General features: G+C 43.3%; 1 protein-coding gene across 1 annotated transcript in view; it reads right to left on the minus strand.

The window, feature by feature from the left end:
* The window catches only part of LOC147888049 (protease Do-like 1, chloroplastic), a 43449-nt gene extending 24552 nt beyond the window's left edge, over positions 1-18897 (minus strand). Inside the window, exons 1-3 of the mRNA XM_087393396.1 lie at positions 18274-18897; positions 8222-8344; positions 7753-7924 (exon numbers count right to left, since the gene is read on the minus strand). Coding sequence (XP_087249522.1) covers positions 7753-7924; positions 8222-8344; positions 18274-18875 — 897 coding nt within the window. The 5' untranslated portion in view covers positions 18876-18897. The remainder of the gene's footprint in view (positions 1-7752; positions 7925-8221; positions 8345-18273) is intronic.
* Positions 18898-23882: the final 4985 nt, after the last annotated feature.

Below are 23882 nucleotides of genomic sequence, written 5' to 3' on the forward strand. Positions count from 1 at the left end.
ACGGCACTAACCAATTGCAAGGCCCTACCGCTCAAGCCTAGCAAGTGTGGCACATCCCCTACTCAATTGGGCCTGTGTCACGGGCCACATCATGAAAATTGGGCTAGAGAAAAGAATTCCCACGTATGTGTAAGATGCGACAACCTCCACTTGTAATCCATCCAACATGAATTGCTCTTTGTGAATGGCTCAATCACTTGCTGATAATCTCTCTCTAACATAGTGATAGTGAACCTCAATATGCTTTGTGTAAGCATGGAAAACAGGATTCCATGCAACAACCAAAGCACTCTGACTATCAATGAAGATGACGGTAGGAGCAGTCTGATATGCATAAAGATCTGCAAGTAACTTCCAGAGCCAAACACACTCCATTGTAGCTGTAAAAGCTGCTCTGTACTCAGCTTCACAGATAGAGTAGCAACTGTAGCTTGCTTCTTGCTGAACCAAGAGATGCATACAATACCAAGCATGAAACAGTTGCCACTATGTGACACACGGGTGTCCAAACAGCTAGCCAATCACTATCAGTGAATCCATGCATAACAAGTAAAGAATCAGCCTCATAAAGCAGGCCCAAATGCTGAGTGCCCTAAAGACAAGCTTCACAGCTTGCCAAAGGAGAGTAGGGAGGCTGTGCATATATCTACTCAGCTGTGAGACAGCATACTGAAGATCAGGTCTCGTATGGCATAAGTAAATCAAACAACCATTGCCTGTTGATAGAGAGTGACATCACATGCACCGCTGCCATCCTCAGAAGAGAAGTGAAAACCAGCCTCTAATGGTGTGGATACTGGCTTGCGATCCTTAAACTGAAAACGCTGCAAAAGCTGTCCAATATACTTGGATTGTGACATCAAAATTCCCCCCTAGCAAATTGAATACCCAGATAGTAATGCAAAAGACCAAGATCAAACATAGCAAATGTCTTCTACAAGTCAAGCTTAAAAGCGGCAATTTGTCCAACATGTGTCCCAGTGACAAGCATGTCATCCACATAGAGCACTAAAATCAGCAAATCTGTCCCACTCTTGCGGATGTAAAGGGTAGCCTCTATAGGCTATTCTGAAAGCCAAGTGTGAGCAAATGAGCATGTATCCTGGAATACCAAGCCCAAGGTGCCTGCTTCAATCCATAGAGGGCTTTCTTTAAGTGACATACCTTACTTTAAGAACCTTCAACCTCAAAGCCAGGAGGTTGGGAAACATAGACCTCTTCCTACAAATGCCCATGAAGGAAATTTGTCTTGATATCAAGATGATGTACCTCCCAATGAAAGTGGGCAGCAAAGGCAATAACAATGCGGATAATAGTGATCCTGAAAAGTCTCCTCAAAGTCAATGCCTTGCTGCCGAGCATAGCCCTTAGCAACAACATGGGCTTTGTAACGGTCCACTAAACCATCAGCTTTCTGTTCAATCGTATAAAACCCACTTAGTTCCAATGGCATTCTTGCCAAGAGGCAAATCACATAACTCCCGAGTGTTATTTTGATAGATAGAATCCAATTCAGCTTGCATAGCCGCAACCAACAATCAGTCTAAAAGGCATCCTTATCGCACAATGGCTCTTCATTGCATGTTGTAGCAACCAATGCGCAAGCAACCAATGCGCAAGCAACCAAATCAGCATGCTCTTTTTGGACAGCTGCTCTAGTACGGGCTCGCAAAGGAGTATCCTATTTGCTATCTTTTAATGTGTCAAGGAGCCAACGGGGGACCTTTCTTAGCTCCTGTATTTCAGTTCTCTCCTAGTCAAGGGCCTTGTGCACAATGTCCTGATCAAGCTGAGGCATATCAAGCTATAAATGGGGCTGAATATCAAGCTGCACATGTGGCTGCAAATGACCAACAAATGTAGGAGCAACCTCAGATGTGACATCATCATGAGCATTTGACGGAAACAAAGGCATCAAGTTGTCAAAGAGGTCTGGTGCATCAACAATGGGCTGTTTTTGACAGTCCAGCAAAAGCATAGAGGAGGCTTCATCACATACAACATCCCTACTGACAAAACACTTGCCCGTGCAGGGCTAGTAGAGCTTATAGCCCTTGCTCTCTGAGCTATACCCAATAAGAATGCATGACAGCTTTATCATCCAACTTGGTGTGTATCTGAGAAGGCACATGGGCGTATGCCAAGCATCCAAAAGTCCTCATGTGAGAAATCCGAGACTTATGACCTATCCAAGCCTCTAATGGTCTTCAATGCCTTTGTGGGACACCTGTTTAAAATGTAATTAGCACACATAACAGCATCCAACCACAACTTGTTAGGCAAGTGCTGGCCTTTCAACATACACCTGGCCATCTCCATCACTAATCTATTCTTTCTCTCAACCACGGGATTCTGTTGAGGAGTGTAAGGCACCATGCACTGATGATGAATGCCACAGGAGGCCAAAAAAACGGCAAACTCTTTTGACATATATTCACCCCCCTGTCTGTATTAAGGTGAGCAATTTTCAGCCCACTCTTATTCTCAGCCGAGGCAATAAAATGCCTGAAGCATCCAGAAACTTCAGTATTGGATTTGCATGCAAAAATCCAAGTATACTTGGTGAAGTCATCAATGAATGTGACAAAATAATACAATCCCCCAAGAGCTCCAACCTGCATGGGTCCACAAACATCACTATGAACCAAATAAAGCTTGCCTGAGACACCAACTCTCTCATCCTTGGGAAATGCAAAACGGTGCATCTTACCAAGCAAACAAAGTTCACAAACATGCTTTGAAGAAATATGCATTTTGGGAAGATCAACAACCATACCATCCTTATGTAGCTTCACCAAAGCCCTAAAGTTGAGGTGTCCAAACCTCTCATGCCACAAATGGGTATCTGCCATGATAGAGGAATCAACAGCAAAGGCACCTACATCTCCAAGTCCAGCATCATCCAAGCATCTGCCATAGGCATGAAGTCTACACAGCCCTCTAGTCAATGTCACAGTCAAGACCATGGTATAGGCATGTGTGGCATCATAGATGGCACACCGAACACCATCAAAGAGAACCTAATAACCACAAGTAGCTATGGCTGAAATAGAGATGAGGTTCACGCGAATGCCTGGAACATACAGCACATTCTCTAGAGTGATAAGACCACCAGAAACAAAAGTAAGCTTGCACAATGCCTCTCACTATATATGATGCATTATTGGCACATGTGACTGTCCCCCCCTTAGATGCATGCTTAAGTGAGATGAACAACTCCGTGCAAGAAGTAATGTGCTTGCTAGCACTACTATCAAAGAACCAGGCATCAGATACATCAGAAACTAACATGCATGCATCATGAACATCAGGAACATCAGGATTATCTGACATGTAACAAGAAAAGCCCAATGTTGGTCTTGTGCAAAGTTAGCTGACTCATGTCAATCATCTAGACTAGGAGAACAACATACTGCAAGACCAGACTCTTTCTTCTTCTTCTCAAATGCAATTCTCTTCTTGCATTCAGAAATGGCATGCCCAGGTTTCCTGCAATTGTTGCATCTCTTCTTCTTGTTCTTATCCCCCGAAGAAGAAGAATCATGGGAGCGACCAACATGTGAATGAGGGGGTTTACCAACTGAAACCTTGCCTTTACCTTTGTTTTTATGCTAGGCAGCAAAGGCTTGATCACTAGCCATAGAAGCATTGCGGTTTGCACGGCTTTGCTCCTCCTATAGTAAGAGAGCAACCATCTGGTCAAAGAAATAATGGTTGGCATTGCCATATGCAACCAACCTCAATGTAGTAGCAAAGCCCTAATAAGAGTCAGACAACCTATGAAGGGTATTAGAAACAAGTCCAGAATCAAGCACCACTTCATCAATATTAGCCAACTACTCTTTCAAATCTCACACTAGTAAGATAGGCATCCATATTACCACCCTCTTCAAGCTTCAAGTCCTTCAATTGCTTGTAGAGATAGGCAACCCGTGCCTTATTCCGCACCTAATATAAGGATACAAGCTGATCCCATGCTTGCTTTGTTATCTTGCAAGACCGGATATGAGGGATAATGACCCTTTTAACTGAAAGAGCAATCAAGGCTTGTGCTTTGGCATCACGACCATCCCATTGAATCTGCTCCTGTGTAGGAGGCAAAGTACATGTAGTAGAAGATGCAACTGCTCCAGAAGTAGCATTAGACCCATCACCAGATGAGCTTGAAGCAATACCTGTAGTACCAAAAGCAGGAGCTGTAGCACCAGAAGCTGCATTACGTGTAGCCCTGACCTCATCGCCTAAAACAATGTTCCACAAATTCTTGGCAACCAAGACATGCCCCATCACGTATGCCCACACGAGGTAATTTGTGCCATCAAGCTTGTCCTGTGCCATCAAGCTTGCCCTCAGTCAATCATCCTTGCTGCTAGTCATGGTGCTGAAATTCAGGAGTTGAAAACAGCCTCGAAATGCTGCAAATTGGTCACAAAACAACCGAAATGCACAACGGGGCACTAGAGACTTGATTTCCGACAATGAAACTCCTCCAAAAGGCCTTGAATTGCTTCAGCTTGCTGCAAAGGCCTTGAGAATGAACCAACCAGCAGGAATGAGAGCTCCAAGGGCTGCCAAACAGCTTGGAAAAGCTGTCAATTGGATTCCCGACCCGACCTACTCCGATACCAGTGTAGGCTAGGGCAAGCAATGGAAGCTCAAAAATGAAGAGGAGAAGACAAAAAACGAGCTCCTGTAATGAATTGCTGCAAAACTGAGTGGAGGCTCAAGAGAGAGACAATATAACAAAACCCTAGGGCTAAATACCCTAGCTGGACTAAGTGTCCTAACTGTCCTAAGTGGTACATGTACTAACTATACCAATTGACCTAACTGACTAACTAGGCCTACAAGGCACATACCAAGGAATGAGTGGCACCTATGGATAGCCAATTGACCTAACTGACTATAACTAGGCCTACAAGGCACATACCAAGGAATGAGTGGCACCTATGGATAGCCAATAAAATGGCCTACACATGGGATCCCTTGCCTTGTGAATGGAAGTGGTGGTGTTAAGGGTCCAAGTGAGGAGAACCAAAGAAAACCACTTTGCTACAAAGCTTTACTAAGATCAGGGCCATAGTACTAATTCCATATGCAATGTACTTAGTACATAGGCCCTCACAATCTTTCGCTCGGCAAGAATGTAGCTTCACAGCTGCGTGTTTGACGCTACTAGCAGTGAAAAGTGTGCAAGAGGTAGGACAAGGTGATTGTGAGAAGTCAAGTGATGGTTGATAAGGAATGTCATACTGTGTGCGTGCATAGGAGTCACAGTGTGTGTCCGTAAGAGAAAAGAGGCTCGTCGCTTAAGAAACTTCTACCAAAAGTCCTTAGAGTTGTTACTAAATAAAATGTTTATTAACTCCTCCTGGTTCTGGCAAAAGAAGACCTATTTCATTTGGCGGACTTGATGGGTGTTCATCACTTTAGCAACATTGGAGGCCCATTAACCCATACCTAATGTTCTCATTTAGGCAACACTCATTCTCGTCTTTGCCTCATTCGGAAGGTGATGCTTAGTCTCGAATCTGCGTTGACGTTATAAAGCCTTATACTGATCATCATACCACCTATTGCAAGGTACTATGCAAAGAGGCAACAAGCCAATGGAGCAGGTGGTGTGCATGAGAGTGTAGGATGGCCTCATGGATAGAGTGTGTGATCTAAGCAGCTTGATCTTCTAGAAGTGGGACGTATAAGACTTCAAGAAATTCCCTCGATCTGACCTTAAGGTACCATTATAGTTCCAAACATTGTAAGTCAAGGCCTTGGAGCTTTGAATCTCATAGACGCCAGGGGGACTATCACGTGCCTGACATGGGCCTATTAAAAGCCGTCTGTCTTGAACCACTGCCCACTTCCCCTCCATGCGGACTATGTCCTGCTATTGTAGGAGGGTGTGCATCTCCTCTACCTCCATAGGTGCGAGGTCCTCATCCAGCTGGATTTGAAAGTGATCTCGTAGAACTGTATGCCTCCGTAGTGTTGTAAGACGAGCTTGAGTGTCTTTAAATCGCACGATAAGGGTCTGCTCTTATGTGCCAGGCACTCTCAATCACATGGTCTAGGGCTCCAAAGTGAAAGTCACGAAGCTGGTCACATCCTCAATGGGAGTGGTGGATGTGCGAGGGCTCCCCCCGACTCGGATGTCAAGAACCTTATTGGCTCTCTATTCCTGCTCCAGTATGGTGGTTGAAATGGCAGGCTTCACAAACTCTCGTTTCATGACATCCACCCACCTAGAAGTCTTTGCAATAGCCGAGTGTATGGTGGCCTAGCTATCTGTGTCTCTACATCTGGCCCATTGCACGGGGTTGTCACTATGGCCGCAACCTCCTTACATAGCTGTAGTATCTGCTAACCGAGGCTGTGTATAAAGTGATCCTGCTGTGTCCCTCATGCACGTAGGCAATGAACCTCCATGACGAGCTCTCCGTGGAATCGAATGTGCCTCAAGTGACGAATATGGGCAAGGCATGAATGGAGGCTATGTGATAGGGGATAGGAGCGGAGGGGTGGGGTGGGGATGGCAGAAGACTGAGAATGGTGGGGACACGTCTAGGATATAGTTGAGGTGAGTCCAACTATAGAGGGGAATGGTTGGTGGCTATCTGAGGGTTGGGGTGACAAGAAGGAAGAATATGCATAGAGGACTGTAGAGATCAGACTAACACAGGGCAAATCGGTGCTGGTATTGATGCCAATGGTAAGGCCTAGGCTGGTGTCAATGATGATAATACCACTGTTAGGGATAATGACAATGATGAAGATGATAGTGCTGATGCTTGGGCTGAAGCTGAGGGTGTTGGAGCTGCAGGCTTCTGCACAGCCATACTATCTATATGCAGGCCACCACGATTGTGGCAGTTGTTCATGTCATCTGTCTCTCCCTTTGGTGGCTGTTTGAGCTGTTGATTTCTCGAATTCTCTTCCTTCTTTTCCTTTTGCCATATTGATTGCTGTTTTCTTTTTCACCTTGTTTTTCTCCTTGTGCGTATCTTGCTGAAATTATGGCGTGTAGAAGGGGATGCAGCGCTTCACGCCTTCCATCCCTGAAGATCAAGGGCAGCAATTGCAGCAATGCAGAAAGAAGGGCGGGCTTAACAGGGAATGCCCCCTGTTGAGTCAAGGCCAGCTCAAGGATGGTATGTTCAAGAGGAGGATGTAGACAACACAACTTCCATGTGACTATTTTTTGACGTAGGAGTTTGTAGGGCATTTCATGCAATCAATGCTTAACGTTTAAGGGCGCTTGTATTCAGCCTAATTTGGCATTGTGATGAGGGGCATGATTGCAATTGATTAGCTTGTTTTTCATATTCCCCTGCTTGTCCTAAACTCAAACACCCTGCTGTTTCTTGTACATTCAATTGCCATTTTCGAAACATTTCACTGGATGATGTTTCCTGCGACTTAGGCCCAACCCACTTCATGCCTTCTTCCTGGATGCGTTGCACACCCACAGACGCTTTCTCAATCTATAAGCTCATTTTAACTCGTGTTGCAGGGCTCTCACCACACACCTTGCAGTCCCAGTTGGCATACCATGACCAGTTAGATGGGCATGTGATAGAAGGTGACAATTGAAAGCGCTCGTGCAAAACCATGCTCAAAGCTTACACAATTGTATGTTCCATGTGGAGACACAGTTAAACCAATCACATTGCCTGTTTTATTTATTAACAGAAGATCAGATATTTTAAAAACAACACAATTTGATCAAGGAGTAAAAGAAATAAACTCACCTACCGGATTCCCAATGGCATAAACTTTCTGTCCAACTAACAGATCAGATGATGTTCCAACTGGAATCGGTCTAAGCTTGTCTTTAGGTGCGTCAATGTGTAACACAGCAACATCTTTGTCCTCATCGTAGCCTACAACATCTGCTTCATATACGGACTGATCTCCTAATGTGACTCTGGAACAATACATTCACCATTGTAAACAGGATCAACAATTCCCATAATAAAAGACGCTAACAAAAATCCCTTTCCAGCCTGACCAAATAACTGTTTTAAAAATTCAAATCCTTCAGAGGCCCACTCTGAAGAACAGCGAGTAAAATTCATTTTTGGTTGCTCTAGTAAAATATTTGCTGTCAAATAGCTAATTTCCTATCTACCAACCACCAGAGAGATGGCTGATGCAATATCGTATATATTTCTCCAGCATAAAACGTGCAGCCAGTTCAAAAAGTTAAACAATGATATATGACCTTAAATCTGAAGCTCCTCTGATCACATGATAATTAGTGACAACATGCCCTTCTTTGTCCCACACAAATCCAGAACCAGAGCCTTGTGGCACTTCCATGACATCTAATGTAAAGACATCACGCCTGCAGGATACACAACAGACATCAAGCCTCATACACATAAGTCCTGAATCTGAGGATTAAAACCATTCCTTGATATAGACATTCTCTCTCCCAATAGCCATGCATATCTCAGCCAGTTTGCATTCACAATGGCAATGAGAGGAAGACACATCAGGCTCAATTATGCACAAGTACCCAAGCATAAGCTGGTATTTCAGTTTCAAAATATTTTGGAATCTCTTGGGTAAAACCCAATGTTTACTAAGATATAAAATCCCCACCCAAACAAAAAAAAATTATGACAACAAAAGGAGGAAAAGAGAGAGAGAGAGAGAGAGAGAGAGAGAGAGAGATGATACCATATGATATGATTGTATTAACGTCCTCGTGAGACCCTTCAGGATCTATGGGACACTGATCACTATCAACAAGTAGTGGTTGTTTACATCCAGTGAAAGAAAATAGCATAAATGTGCTATGCAGTGAGTACTTGTGCTGCTACCCTGTGTGCTAGACCAAGCTCTTTGGCTGGCCGCTCTAGTAGGGATTTCAGGTTGCTTCTATTGCCCCTATAACATTCTCTGATTTGTGCATATGCTTGACATGTTAGGAGTACATGCCGCTCATTTTCTACTTCTCCAATGGGGCAGATTTTACAGACTCTTTCCTCTTTTGGTACCCTGGGTCTTGCCCATCTCCACCTCGAGATCATGTGAGCTGGTTCTGATTTTGCAGATTAAATGTCTTTTAAATATTAATATGTCTTCCCCGAGGTATTTCTGCATTCCATAGCTGTCCATCAGATTGTTTCCTGCTTATAAAACTGCATTTTTGCCCCCGGTTCTTGCCATAGCTTCTGTAGCATTCTCTGCGTCACTAACTCAAAGAAACATAATGGGGTGGAGTAGGGGGGGAGGAAGGGGCAGAGGATCTAAGCAAAACACTCCTAGGACCAGATGACATTCAAAAATAGTACAAACCTAAACAAGCTAATCCTCAGAAGAGTAGCACAATGTCAACGATTGTAACAAAGGCTGCATAAGAAATACTTAATCTTTTGGGGTTGCTGTGACTTGCGACCACTAAGCAGTGTGACACGTTTTTATTTACTGTCTGCTGCCGATTTGCTCTAGACACACTTGCTGAAGGGTCTCACTCACCAAGCGGCACATAGACTGGCTTGCAAATATCCAAGTTCCCATTATGGCGTGTGCTCACAGTTGCAGACTTCAGAGTCTGCAAGTATTAGTTTTGCTTGTGGGTTGACAGGCTTAGACCAGCCGAAGGTTCTCAAAGAGGCTCCAATCACATGTGAAGCGATTGTAGAAAGGCATTTTGTGGGGTACACTTGGTGTAATGAGCAAAGTGAAAAATATATGGTATATGAAGCATCTATGCAACTGAACTATAACAGGCCATCATCTGGGTGTCTGCAAACACTAAAGGTTAACAAAGCCAATATCCACAAAGTGGAAAGAGGACAAATACGCCCTGTAAATGTGAGCTAGCTGTACATTGCAAATGTAGAAATCTGAAGCTGAATCCTAATGGCATATTATTGAAGCGTCAACTGGGGACGCTTAAGATAAGATGAATAATGGAATTTAGAAGTTTTGTCGCAAGTCTCAATTTTTGAAGGGGTTCACAATTCATACATCATAATAAGCCGTTTGTCTTGAGTAATAGTCCAAGACTTCCAGTCGGTTATTAGGGTGTATAAGGATAGGCCTACACTTCATCTCCTCAGACCTGCAGTTCAACAGTCGACATAAATTGGACCAAGGAGCTTCCTTTCACTTTCTTACAATTTACTTTGAAGATATTTATATATTGGATTTGCAGTATGTCTTATTTGCAGTGATTTTCCTAGTATTGAAACTCGCTTTTACATTTATACATAGTGGGATTTACATTTTTAAAATACCACAAACATCTGTAAACATGGAAAGAGACTTAAATCAAGAAATTGAGGGTGAAACCTCTTGTGTGAATCCCATAGGATTTTTTAATCTGGCCAATACAATAGGTATCACATCCCATGGCATGTTAAAGTCTGTCATCGAACACCAGGATTGGTAATCTAGATTATGCCTTACTACATGATACATCTATTAACTCAACACCTTGATGACGCCTTACAATCTAAATGATGGCTTACAACACCTATTAGCTTAACAATGATGGTCAAAAAGAGCTTCATAAAGTTATTCAAGCACTTACAAATAGGCACTAGAGGGAGGGCAAGGGAAAAGGGTTGATGAAACTGATTCCAGCGTTTACATGTTTGGAGAAAATGAAACAAAATCGACCCAACATAGCAAATTATGTATGTATGTATGTATGTAGAGAGAGAGAGAGAGCAAATTATAGGCCAGAGAAGCATAATCACAACAAAATGTGTTTCTTTGCCAAAGAAACGTTACGAAACGTTTCTTTGATAAAGAAACGTGTGTTGGAAACTAGAAGAAATCAGGGATTTGGGGATCTTAGAGAACTTTAGAGATCTTGGGCTTCACTTGACGCCGATTGCTCCATCCGTAAATCCCGTACAGTGATTCGTGTACCCAGCTTCCTTCAATCGTATCTTCGGTGCTTCATCCGCACTATATGAAGTACACCCAGGTGCTTCAGCCGTACTATATCTTGTAAGTTAATGTGACGCAGCTGCATGTTTACAGACATGATGACCAAAAGACCTAAATGATTTTTCTTTCAGCCTTCAATCGTGCTACACTACAGATTGATTATCTGATGACGACACAACCAACCTCCAATCATGCAGTACAAATCTCTACCTAATCTACATTTGTATGCTTGTCATTGGTGACAGTTGCTCCATTTCGATCCATTCTTGATTGTCGACACTCAAGCACAGCCTTGACATACACTCACACTCAGCGCTGATTAGGGCTGAATGCTTGTTGTTGCAAGCAAGTTGGCAACAGGTGCCAAGTCTTGACTTCATTCTGGCTCCCCCACGCAGCACATGGGGTTCAGGTATCAAGACATTCTACTCTCTAGAACCCACGCTCCTGCAAAGATTAGAATACGCTACTACAATTGATAAAGTGTCCTACTAGATTCGCTTATCGGGTATGTGCAGTGGGATAGCTTTCCTCTTTTCTCATAGCTTTCCAACCTTTTCTCTTATCTATTGTGAGTAATTGGACTTGTGTCACAGGTCACAGCTTCAGCCTTCCAGGCATTCTTTCTACTTCACAACTTCAAAGTTCAAAAATCACAAGTGAAGAAAATGGGTCGTTCACGAGATCCCGTTTGCCAACAGGTGGATGTGGGGGAGTCATATGGTGCATTGAGGACCAACAATTGGAAGTGCAAGCACTGTCGGGGCACCTTTCGTGGACGTGCACCTCAGATGAGGGCATGTTTGCTTGGCATCTCTTAGAGAGGAGTAAATGGGTGTGTAGGACATGTTTGTCATGACAAGAGAAATGGTTATTTAGTTAATTAATAGTCATGAGAACCTTATTATTGTTTGTCGCCAATTTGATGGTGCGGTTGTATGTTTGTATTTATGATCGATCAAGCGGTGTAAATAGTACCGCCAAAACTATGTAACATTGGCCAATGATAAATAATAAAGATGTGCACACACGTGTCTAGGTCCTAGGGGCAATAGGAAAGGGAAAGGGTGCATTTGAGTGCATTGAATGGTAGGTGCATGGGTCATAGGATAAGGGTAAGTGTAAATGGAAAGATGGAACTTGGGAGATCTCAAGGGACATTAATGAAAGGGTATCACCCTTTCATTGTGAATCTCACGTAGCATTCTCTCTACCACATTGCATTCATCCGCCATCTCTCTCCCACCTTACATGTAGGTCGAAATAGAAACAAGTACTCTCACTAGGGCGCTCTTCCCCATTGTAGGGCCAATTGGCATTCAAATTCTGCATGCATTGCACACATTTACATTCTCGAAAAGTCTGGTTTTTCACATTTGGTATCAGAGCAGTGACGGTCCACGACTGGGACGAGAAGAGGACGAGAGAGGAATGCGTAGATTCGTGACGACAACAGAAAAGAAGTACAACGGACGCCGGGAGCAGGCGCAGAAGCCGCAAAAGAAGGCTCAAGAGAAGGCACGACCAATGAACATGACGCAACAGAAGAAGGCGCGCACGACCAAGGAACGCACGCAAGACAACGAAATATTGGACGGCACGCATGCATGCGCTGCGGGCAACAGCCCACCATGCACACAACATACTTTCCAAGGTATAAACATCTCCTTCCTGGCCAATCCTAAATTCTTGAGGTTTTGAAACAAGGGATTTTTCTGAAAAAATTATGTCTTGAACGGTGAATGGGGTGTCCTAACGTGGTGACTCCCCCCCTGTGTGAATGTACCCTTAAAATCCTTAAACGGAAAGTCGGATCGGAGCAAGATTTTAAGGGGGTGATACACCCATCAACTACCCCCTATAACGGTATCTGAAGCTCCAATCCGCTCAAAACAAGTAGCCCAAACAGAGCGTACCAGTTTACAGCAGAAATACAAGAAGAAAAGCTTAAAAGAGAAGGAAGAGGAGGTCATTTTAAGTGTCTTCTCAACATCTCCTTGGGGTAATGGAGGAAAAGGAATAAGTTCATTGTTATATCTCCCTTCCCCTTCCATTCTTTCCTTTTAGTAATACAAGAGAGAAAATGACTTGCTGTAATTTCAAAAAAGGGGTTTATTTTACAACAAAAGTCAAGTGTTGTAGAGTTGGTGGTACTTATCCGACTCCCGCTTCGTTTTGACCCATCAAATCATGTTGATAGTGTGGGTACATTGAAGATATAATTTTGTGGTTAATGGGAAGGATGTCTCCCACCTTGCATGTAGGTCGAAATAGAAACAAGTACTGTCACGAGGGCGCTCTTCCCCATTGGAGGGCCAATTGGCATTCAAATTCTGCATGCATTGCACACATTTGCATTCTCGAAAAGTCTGGTTTTTCACAATGTCCCAGATGATATTGTTCTTGGTTTGGGAGGCATTCCAAGTGCATCAAAGAAGTAGAGGCTTGAGGCTCCCCATCTATGTCAGTGCATGGATCTCCTCCTAGGAGTCCCAGTGCAAGTCTCCATTGAGTGCTACATGTGGAGCACTACCTGTGCTTTCGCTCATCATCCACTGCATTACCTACACAGGGTGTATCTACAACTGTGCTGTGCAGCCCCATCAAGGGCAACAAGGGGGAAAAACAAAGCACCACTCAAGGCAGGATCTCTACAAGCTGGTTGGGTTGCAGCTTTATCAAGAAATGCTCGCAGGTATGGCGTACGGTCTACTAGTGTGATCTTCCTTTTAACACTGCTCATACTCCTGCATTTGTCGAGTTTGGGCAAGCCGTATGCAACTATTGTGGAAACTGAATCATCACCTAAGCTGGTAAGAGAAACCAATGTCTGAACTGCTGCAGAATAGTCCACTGAACTATGCTTGGAGATGGAAGGCTCCGGCACACATAAAGAACTACCTGTGGATAAAGAACTGTCTGTGAGTACTGCGGGAGGATAGTCCACTACATTGTGCTATAGGGTGACAGATCACTAAGCGGATGATGGACTCAAACTGGTAGCTGCTGCTGGGGAGAGGAACTGCGACAAACAGCCCATGCGAGCAGGCCGTGAGAAACTATAAAAGCATCTGTTCTTGATCTCCCCTGCACTAGACCTCCAATGCTGCCAAGACAGCATGACGTCTGGCCCGATGGGCGGCCTCCTCAAGGAGGTATGTTTCAGCAGAAGCTAGAAACAGTCCAAAGTCGTTGCATCCTCCTTTGTCTTCTTTTCCTACTCACGCAAGAGCTAGAGCTGCTCACAAAGAAGCCAATTCTGCTCGAGCAGACAATCCTGCGCCCTAAACGTGCGCATGAGAGCTGCTATGTTGGATGGCCTCATGATGGAAGATTGGTAGACAATCAACTCCTGCGACAATGACTACAAGAGAAAAAATGACAAGGTGTAAACGCACACAAGTGATGACAGGAGCCGGTCTGATGCTAGGGAGGGAGAGGCTAATGGAATATCATACTACCACTAGTCCGGGGTAGGACAAAATACAAAATTAGATAATATCCCCACCATGCTCCCTCCTCTACTGACCGAGTCCCCATTACTAAGCTTTGCTGCCCGGACTCCCTCTAAACTCATTCAGACCAGAAGGAACCATGCTGCTCTGATACCAATGTAACTGGGTAGGGGCCAAGGTTGACTATAAAAGGCACCTTCCCCTATTCCCTTGCTTGGAGCATGCCTTTGGGAGCCCCTTTGGGCACCTACCATGGCTGCTCGTTTCCTCTTCGATAGGCCAGCCTATGGGGAATTAAAATATGATGCATTGGGGTGTTGCGAGATGGTGAGTGGGCAGCACTGCCACTTGTGCCTGGCACTGATGCATGTGACACTATTCGACAAGCGACTCATGTGAGTGCCTTTAATGTTGAGAAGAAACCCAAGATGCTTGAGTGACATGACCGAAAGGCTGTAGCAGCCCTCTTTCCCAGATACCAACAATGTTGTGTAGCAAAATGGCTTATGCAAGGCCCTATGGACATCCTAATGCGAAGCCAACAGGTGAAGCCTAATGGTGTAGCAGGCAATAAACAACACACTAAAGCCATCATGGACAGTCGAAAGAGGACAAATTTATGCTTTAAGTGTGGCGAGAATGGACCCTTGAGCACAGGGAGGTATGCAAAATGAGGAATACATGTTAGCACTTAGCCCTTGTATGGCCTTGTAGGCTAGTTAGGACATTTAGTCCTAGTACACCTAGTTCAATTAGGACATTTTAGTCCTTAGTTGACTATTTGACTTTCGGACCATATATTGTCCACTCTTGTACTTTCTTCATTATCCATTTATACCTCAGTTCCTTCAGCTGCCTGTTTGCTCCCTTGCATTCCATCTTCCATTGCTTCCCGCACCCAATGGTCGTATCAGAGCACTATCTGTACACATTTCGGACTTGTCTGTACAACATGGTCGTTCGTACAAACTTGTATTGCCACTGCCCACATCGATCACCTACATATTTGCACCGACAAACACAAATATAGATTTTTTGTTGTTCTAAAGACCAAAAATCTACACAAAAATAAAAGAAAAAATGGAAGAGAAGAAAAAAGAGGTAAACAAAAACTTTTATGAAAAACAAAAGGAAGACTTACTTAGCAAGCAAAGCAACACTTATGTCGTCATCAGTGCCCAAGCATAAGCAGCTATTCTGGGTTTCTAAAGGCCCGTGGAGTCTCTTGGGCCAACCCAAAGCTTACTAAAATACGTCGAATAAACAAAAGAGAAAGAAAACAAGAAATAAAGAAGAAAGGAAGAAGATGACTAAGCAAAAATAAACAAGCAAGTCAAGAAACAAAATCTTCCAAAAAACAGGAATAAACTCTCTCTCTCTCTCTCTCTCTCTCTCTCTCTCTCAAAACATAAAAAGCTAAATGGACCCTTTACACTTATGTATCGCTTCCTACAAAGAGGTAAAATTACATTCCTAACTTAGAAAGCACAAGCATACTCAATCAAACTCTCTTTTGAAACTAAAAGAAAAACGGGCTATTCAGCTCACCGCATTTTTTCTTCAGCTTATGTTCAATCATTCTAAACATACCTAAGGCCGATACACCATATATAAAAGGCTTCATATCTAAGATTGTGCGTACTTTTTTCATTATTTTCCTTGGATTATACCTCGTGTAATAGTGTGATCAAATTACTACATTGAGTGATAAAAGACTCCTTAGTTGTATAGGATCAAATCGTTGATTCCTTTGTACAATCACACTTCTAGTTCATTGACCATACAACAAGCACCTTCAATCATACAATGTCGACCAGCCAGATTGTCCATACAGGGTACCCTCCTCCGTTAGTCCCTAACTAACGGGTGTCGACCTCCAGCATAGATATCTGCAACTGTTAGTACAAGGGTGTGGCAGTTCATACAATCTCTGCCGTTATCAACCCACAATCTCATCGATTGCACAGAACTGTGACAATCAACGATCAGAGTTATGCCACTTGGTCTAGACAACTCATCGTACAACACCAGTCACATGTGTGTTTTGCTCCAAGTTGCACTTGCAAGTTTTGTCAACTCTATTGACTTTGTGACTCCCGAAAAATTGCCAAATTTTGGGGCTTTTGACTGCTTCAATAGACTGCAATCTACCACATTTGCAGATAAATTTGGAGCTTTTCGTGAAATTAACCTCTTTTAGGCTCATTTTGCTCTACAAATCGGAACGTTTGATATTGGGCTGCACTTTTGCAAGGAACATGTCATTTTGTAGCTTTTCATGCATCTTTCTACTCAGTGTGAGTGATCTGCAGATGTTTGCTATTTTAGCAATCTGATTTGAAGATTTTGGGACTTTTGATGCCAGTGACAGTGTATTGCATGTGATTGCCTACTGGTGCATTGACATCCGCAAAAATTACTATTTGCACTCTTTTCTAGCATACTTTCCTTTTTGGATTGTGACTTTTGCAGCATTGACACGTGCAGTCATCTCCTTTGCCTTAGGGTTCAATTTCAAGTCACTTTTGATCAAATCTGAAAGCTGGATAAGCTCTTGCAGGTCAACTTTGAGAGAGAAAAAGAGAGCACGCCACGCACACACACCACACTGAGAGGGAGAGAAGGAACAAGAGAACTGCAAGTGATCTCTGGCAAAAGCCCCACTACAACTGGGGGAAAACCTCTGCACAACAGGCTGCTCAGGAAGAACTGCTCCACAACCCTGCTACAAGTGGGCTGGAGCAGTAATCAAAACAACCCGTTATGCCATGTAAAGTCAGGATGATCCATCCTCTCCAAGAATCTTATACTTCCTGCTATCTCTCTCTCTTACCTTTCTAGGAAAGGGGATATAGAATGGCCTGGTGCCACTCCTAGCTCTAGGATAGTGGCTAATCTAAATGTATCTTGACCATCCTTGGCTCTCTTAGTGAGCTCTTTCCCAGCTTCCACTGTTTCCCTCCTTGATGAATTCGATGCCGTGTGCTCCTCGTGGAAAAAGCCTCACAATACTCTTATCTTCTGCAACAAAAACCCTGATCTCCCCTGCATTCACAGAATACAAGCATACCATTGCTCCACTGCTTGTGGTCTCCAGCTGCGGTGCTCAAATGGCTCAGGTTTGCCCTTTTATCATTGGCTGACCAGTGAATAGCCCAGCCAGTTAGGTCAACCTGCTTAGGTTGGCCAAGCTGACTCTGTTGGCACAACTCCTTCTAGCTGCTCTATCTTACGTCTTTATGGCTTGGCCGTATAAGCCCTCCATTTGTCTCTGATGTGGAGCCATTCTAGTAGCATCAGCTAATACGGTTTCTAGCCTCGCTTTACACATTACACGAGTTCTTGGTAGGAAGGCTTACACATGTCGTCGTGGGAAGGGTTGCACATAACGTCGTGTGCCAAAAGGGAATCTGACAGTATACCAAATACAGCAGGAATTCTGAGCTAGGCAAAAAGTACTTGCTTCCAATTTAGCGATTCGCATTTCCCATCTTTCATGTCCTCTTTAATTCAGATTCCTTCTAGAGATAATCTCGTCTTTCAACAGTCAGTTAAAATTACCCTACGATCCAAGCAACTCTAGGAGGCACTTGGCAGTAATTTTCTGATCAGCAAAACAACAAGCGTCCAGATACGTCATAGTATAAGGAGACATTAGGAAGCTATAGTGCTATGGATGGGATCGATCTGAACAGCTTTAAGCTCGAAGAATCTCTCTGCATGAGGAAACGATAGAAGGAGTATATCTCAGATCCAACCTTTCCCAGTTGATAAGCCTTTTGCCTGAAGCTCAAAAGAGATATTAGTTTTCCAAACATCATGTGCTGCTCATCGTTGCTTTACCTATCCTGCTCCTCCAAATGTATCCAGATTAAGTAACAAAACGACTTTACAAGAGATTCAACGTCACCTGACAGCTAGATTTGTTATGTAGACGACTGAAGGAGTGTTCTCTCTAAACAGCTGCACTGTGGCCAACTCGTCGCTCTGCAACCGCCTTGAAGGAGCCGATACAAGTGCATACGACTCAAGACCAGTCGTCAGCATTGTCACAGCTATTGCAAACGAAGTTACGGTAAGAAGCAACTTCAATGGTAGCATCCTGGGCAGCTTGCTGATGTCTGACCAACTGGCAAGCCTGCTCACAAATTCCGAGACTCGAGCAAGGAAAGGCAAGCTTTCGGAACGCAGAGGAGGAGGAGCTGTGTGCAACAGCCTACACAGGAAAACTGCCCATGCAGGTGCTTGGGAAGGCGAGAAACGATCGTGTCGATGATGATGAGCTTGCATTTGGGTGTGAGAGAGCTGGAAACGGGGGGGGGGGCAAATTTCTTCATTGGGAGGTTGTGGGGAGGAGCTGGGGAGGAGAGGGTTGCTGTGGGGGTCTGGGGAAGGGTGCGAAGAGCAGCGGAGGCGAAGGAGGCGACGGGGATGCAGGCGAAGAGGATGGGAGGGAGAGCAAAATGAGAATGTGGGAGGAGAAGAAGTGAAAGGAGAATGAGCTGCCAACATGATGAAGTTCTAACGAAGAATTGAAAACATACGCATCTAGTTATAGTATCCCCAAGCCTTCTTTTAGATCATGATGACTCATATCGATGATCCACACGTTCAACTATATGGGAATGTGCAATGGAATGCCACTCCTTGGAACTCTCAAGTATATGGGAATGTCTCGTGGGAGGACAGTCCGCGGAGCTTAGAAATGCACCGCGAGAGGGAAGTCCGTGGAACTCAGAATGTGGCGTGGGAGGGCAGTTTGTGCATGCCAAATATTACAGGGCGGGATGAAGGGAGCGATTGCGAAAGGGGGGACTTGAACCCCCACGAGTGGCCCTATTTTGTTGGGTACCAGGGTTGCGATAAGTTGGTGGGGTGCTCTTCTTCTTTCTCATTGAGACTTGGATGGCCCGTTGAGTCTCTTCGAGAAATCTCTTAGAGACTTACGAGATGGAGTCCTTGAATTTTTAGCAAAAGCCCCATTTCTAGATATAATGGATTGAGAATCCGAGTTGCATGAACTGCCCTCCCACGTCGCATTCTCAGTTCCATGGACTACCCTCCCACGGTGCATTCTTAGTTCTACGAACTGCCCTCCCACGATGCATTCTCAGTTCCACGAACTCCCCTCCCACGACGCATTCCACAAACTACCCTCCCACAGCACATTCTCATATACTTCAACTTTTGGATCATCCATATAACTTAGAAGGGAAGGTTTCTTACTCGGAATGCCCTCCTACCTCCCACGGAGGATTCCCTCACATGAACGATATAAAGGAGGCTGAGGTAGACAACTGTTGTTAGTTCATTTGACCTAGGCCCATTTCGTTGACCCGTGGTTAGTTCATTTTACGTGCGTCAATTTGCTTAACCTATGGTTAGTGTCATTGATGTGTGGTTAGTTTTGTACTAACCATGGTTAGTGGGGTTCCGTCTGGCGTCCTTGGAATTGGGATTTTGGAACGAATGCATTTGTGGAAGGAAAGTGAGAATTTTGAACGAAGACAATTATGGAACGAAGGTGATGATTGCAATAAACAATCATGATTGCATAAGAAATTCAATTGTATTTGCAGAAACAATTCAATTGTAAACTATTGTGATTGCGATTTGAAACACTTGTTATTTCAAGAATTTGATAAACCAAAGCACTCTAAGACTTGACTATATATGCTAAAAATGAAAATTATGCTATGCTTAGAATACGAAAGTTCAATTGTTATGCTATGGCATCTGGATACAATGTACTGTAGGAAAGTCGAATTGTAAGGAAAATTATGCTATGGCATGTGGATACAATGTACTCTACTGATACACTGTACTGTATGGTAGTAAATTCTCATAGGATGTTCACAATTGAAACAAAGAATTTTGTGATTCAAAATCTGCAATAGTTGTGAAATTCTTTTAAATAGCAAATTATTACTATTTTTTGTCGGAGTTGGTCTGCCCTAGAACGAAGTTGCTGATACAGTTGTTGAATACTGGCTACTAAAGTTGTGTCAATCGAGTACAGTTTTGGAGTTGAAGAGCTTTGGCTCCTTCTGGCCATCATTCCTCATTAAATTTGAGGTCTGTGCTGTGCGGTGTGTTGAAGATTCTCCACAGTTTATTGAGTCCTTCTAAACTAGTCACTGGGACTTCCAATGAATGTATTGTTGTTTGTGTTGGCGAGTCTAGAGCAAGTGTCTTGTGATTCTCCTTCATTTTGTTGTTTGTATTCTCGTTCAGCTTGCAGTGTTCTTCTATGGTCCTTGTCCAATATTCAAAGGTTATGTCGGCGCTGATTGTACTTGGTTGAGAAAGAAGAGTCCTCACTATGTTGTTTGTATTCTCGTTCAACTTGCAGTGTTCTTCTCTAGTCCTTGTCCAATATTCAAAGGTTGTCTCAGTGTTGATTGTACTTGGTTGAGAAAGAAGAGTGCAATTTGTAAATTGAGCAATTGAGTAATTGTATTGTTGAGATTGATTTTGGAGTCGGGTGTACCCTTTTAATGTTCTCTTGGTTGTCGTTCTATTTTATCTTGCTCGATGTTGGAGTCTTTTATCTTCCGCAAAATAGTAGAGTGTTAGATAATTGATGGAAAGCTTTAACGTAAATGTTTGTTGTTTCGGTCGCTTACCTTTTGTTCAGGTTGAATTCCGTCTATCTTTTTTGCATAGTCACAAATTGTTTGCTTTAGGACTTCTCCATATTCACATATGGGGCCATTGTCATCATACGGGTTGTTGAGTAGGCTATATGCTACTTGCACCTGTAGGTTTGTGGTCCCATCATACTTTCTTAAGGCATCTAATGTTTTGTGTTCGATAACTTGCATTGCCACTTCCGCTGATATGTTGCAGAGCATCAGAAACTAGAGTCTTTGTGCCTACTCCGTTTCTATTATACCAAATCTATTGCATATGCAGAAATTTAGGATTTTGTCAGCGTTTGTTGTTAGGAACTTGAATTAATGAGAGATATCGAGGGAGTCTATTTCAATTTTGCAAAGAATGTGAATTAAGGGAGCAAACAGTAGTTTCGATGTGTTAGCCTACCGGATTAGTACTTACCATTCCTCGGGGATTGTTGATAGGTTGAAGAAACAAGTATTTCATATTTTTGTCCTCGTTTGACTGTGGCATAAGATGTTTCTCATGCTGGTTGTATGTGAAGACCACATCTGTTTCACGTATTAGCAGAGGTCGTCGTAGGTGATCCTCTTTGTAGTGTTGTAGGTCGATCTTTCCTTGTACCTGCAGAAACGGAGGTAGTAATAGTGGATTCAATCAAATCCGGTGGGAATTTTTGGAGGTGTATCTGTGTAAGCTTCGTATTCTCCGATTGTGTCTTTGCCTGCATAAAAGCCAGATCGCTCGAGCCTCTTGTACAATTATGTGCCTCCTATAGAAGGATTGAGTCGAGCTATTATTTCTAATAGAGTCTTATGCCCAAGCCAAGGCCAGCAAGAGTGCAGAGCATCAAAGTGTTGGTTTTGCAGCTCGGCCATTTTTAATTCAATAGATTTTATCAAGTAATATAAGTGTTTTTGCATTATTGAGTTGTTATTTCTTGCATTTCCAGGTATTACTTGTATTATGATCAAGTGCTTAATGACCCATCTCTAGGCAGTTTTGTCCATGTAGCACAAACCCAGATTGTTAGTGTTTTTTGTTGATATTTGTTTTCGCATCCTAATCGACGTGGAAAAAGTCTGCCATAGCAACCTTGGGATTGCAAGAGAGGGCATCTTTCTATACATATGAGCATTTACACCAAGCTTAGGGTTGCTATGATTGTGAGAAAAAGACTGTCACCATTTGGCGATCCTATTGGGGAATAGACGTGCTAGAAGTCTAAGTGGGGAATTAAGTGGCTTGAGCATAGTGGTCAGTAGAACTAAGTGCACAGATTTTCAAAAGAGCAACAAATGCTACTCAAGCAGAGCTATTGCAATTGCTTGAATTGACAAACTACCTCAGAACATATATCTAAGTAGCATCCGATGATTTTAAAGTCTTGTAGACCTATTTGATGGTAGGTATCTGGATTGAGAATTTTTCCCAACCAGCACCTTATGTAGTCCTAATGGTGACTCACGTGTCATGGGGATGTTGCCGATACACTAGTGAGCTCTACTACACTCTACTCCTGGTTGGGAGCAATGCAAGTTCTTATCAACCGCTCGTGTAACTTTAACAACTTCAGGACCGTTGCAATATGATTGCATAAGAGGGAAGGGGATGGGGAGGAAGGGGGAGAGAGAGAGGGAAGGAGTGGGAAGAAAGAGAAGGAGGGGGTAGAGAGGAAGAGGCACAACAAGGAAAGATGAGAACACTCCAACAACTCATAGAGAGAAAGAGAGCTTGTATTCCAAAAGGTGCAAACACAAGTAAGACCAAAGTCAAACTTTTGGTCTTATATACATCTCATTTTTTGAAGGGAGAGCCAACCCTTTTCTCTTTCTTCCACTCTCTCTCTTCTCTCTTTTTTACAATTCTCATGGGTGTGTTTGGCTTCAAGGCATTAAGGCTTGGAGTAGACTCAACTCCTCTCCTCCATGATCTTCAATCCGTAGGCCTCAATAACAAACACGTAGGTATACTTGTTGGAAGAACTCGATTGAAAGTGGGTTGAATATTTAGTGCTATTGCTTTTTAGGTCTGTGAGAATCCAATTCAAGAGCCTGCCATGAACCGGTGGCCTTCAATGATTGGACTAATGCAAGCAAGCAGACTAGTTGATGGACTCACAACTGCAAGAGAAAAAAAGAAAAAACACGAATCTAGCACATGCTAGACAAGAACAAAGCTATTGCAGACCAAGCAAGTGACTTGCAACAACAAAGGCAAAGAGCAGCCTTGACAAACTTCTATACCTAAACAACGTGGGTAGCAATGATGCGACAAGCACAGAGCAAAGCAGAACAGCATGGGATGCAGTAAGGACTCAGTACTCCTAAACACTACAACCAACTCCAAAAAGCATCCTCGATGAAAACACTGCAAGGCAATCTCCATTGATGTTGGCCGTCCAAAGCTCCTTATGGAATCTTTCTTCTTCCAAGGTGACGCCTTGAGCCACATGGAAATGCCATGTGGCAAATAAGGTGGATTAAGGTTAAATTATGGGTGGGTTAGCCTGGTCAATGGTTAGTGGAAGGCCACCCACTTGTTGCTATAACATGTGGCACATTGCCTCCTATTAAGCACACTGTGGACACTACATATGAGCATAGACTGCCACATCACCCACAGTGCCACCTCATTTTCCTTAGACAATATTTCACTCAAAATTCAAATGAGCATAACTTTTGATCCATAAAGAACTTTATGGTGCTGTTAAAGGAAAAATTATAAGTGAATCAATCTCTACCCTTTGAGCACAACATATTTATATTATATATTTTAGATAGGCGAGCAAATGAATAAATAAGAAAGATTCCATTGTATGTTTCATGCCTTTCGTTTTTACAAAAAGTGTTGTAATCCACCCTCTAGGCCATATGATGCACTTCATGAGCATGTCCATAC

The sequence above is a fragment of the Dipteris shenzhenensis genome, chromosome 22 (genome assembly GCF_047967505.1).
Source record: "Dipteris shenzhenensis isolate YYH24624 ecotype China chromosome 22, Dip_SZ_1.0, whole genome shotgun sequence".
In the NCBI taxonomy this organism is placed as follows: domain Eukaryota; kingdom Viridiplantae; phylum Streptophyta; class Polypodiopsida; order Gleicheniales; family Dipteridaceae; genus Dipteris; species Dipteris shenzhenensis.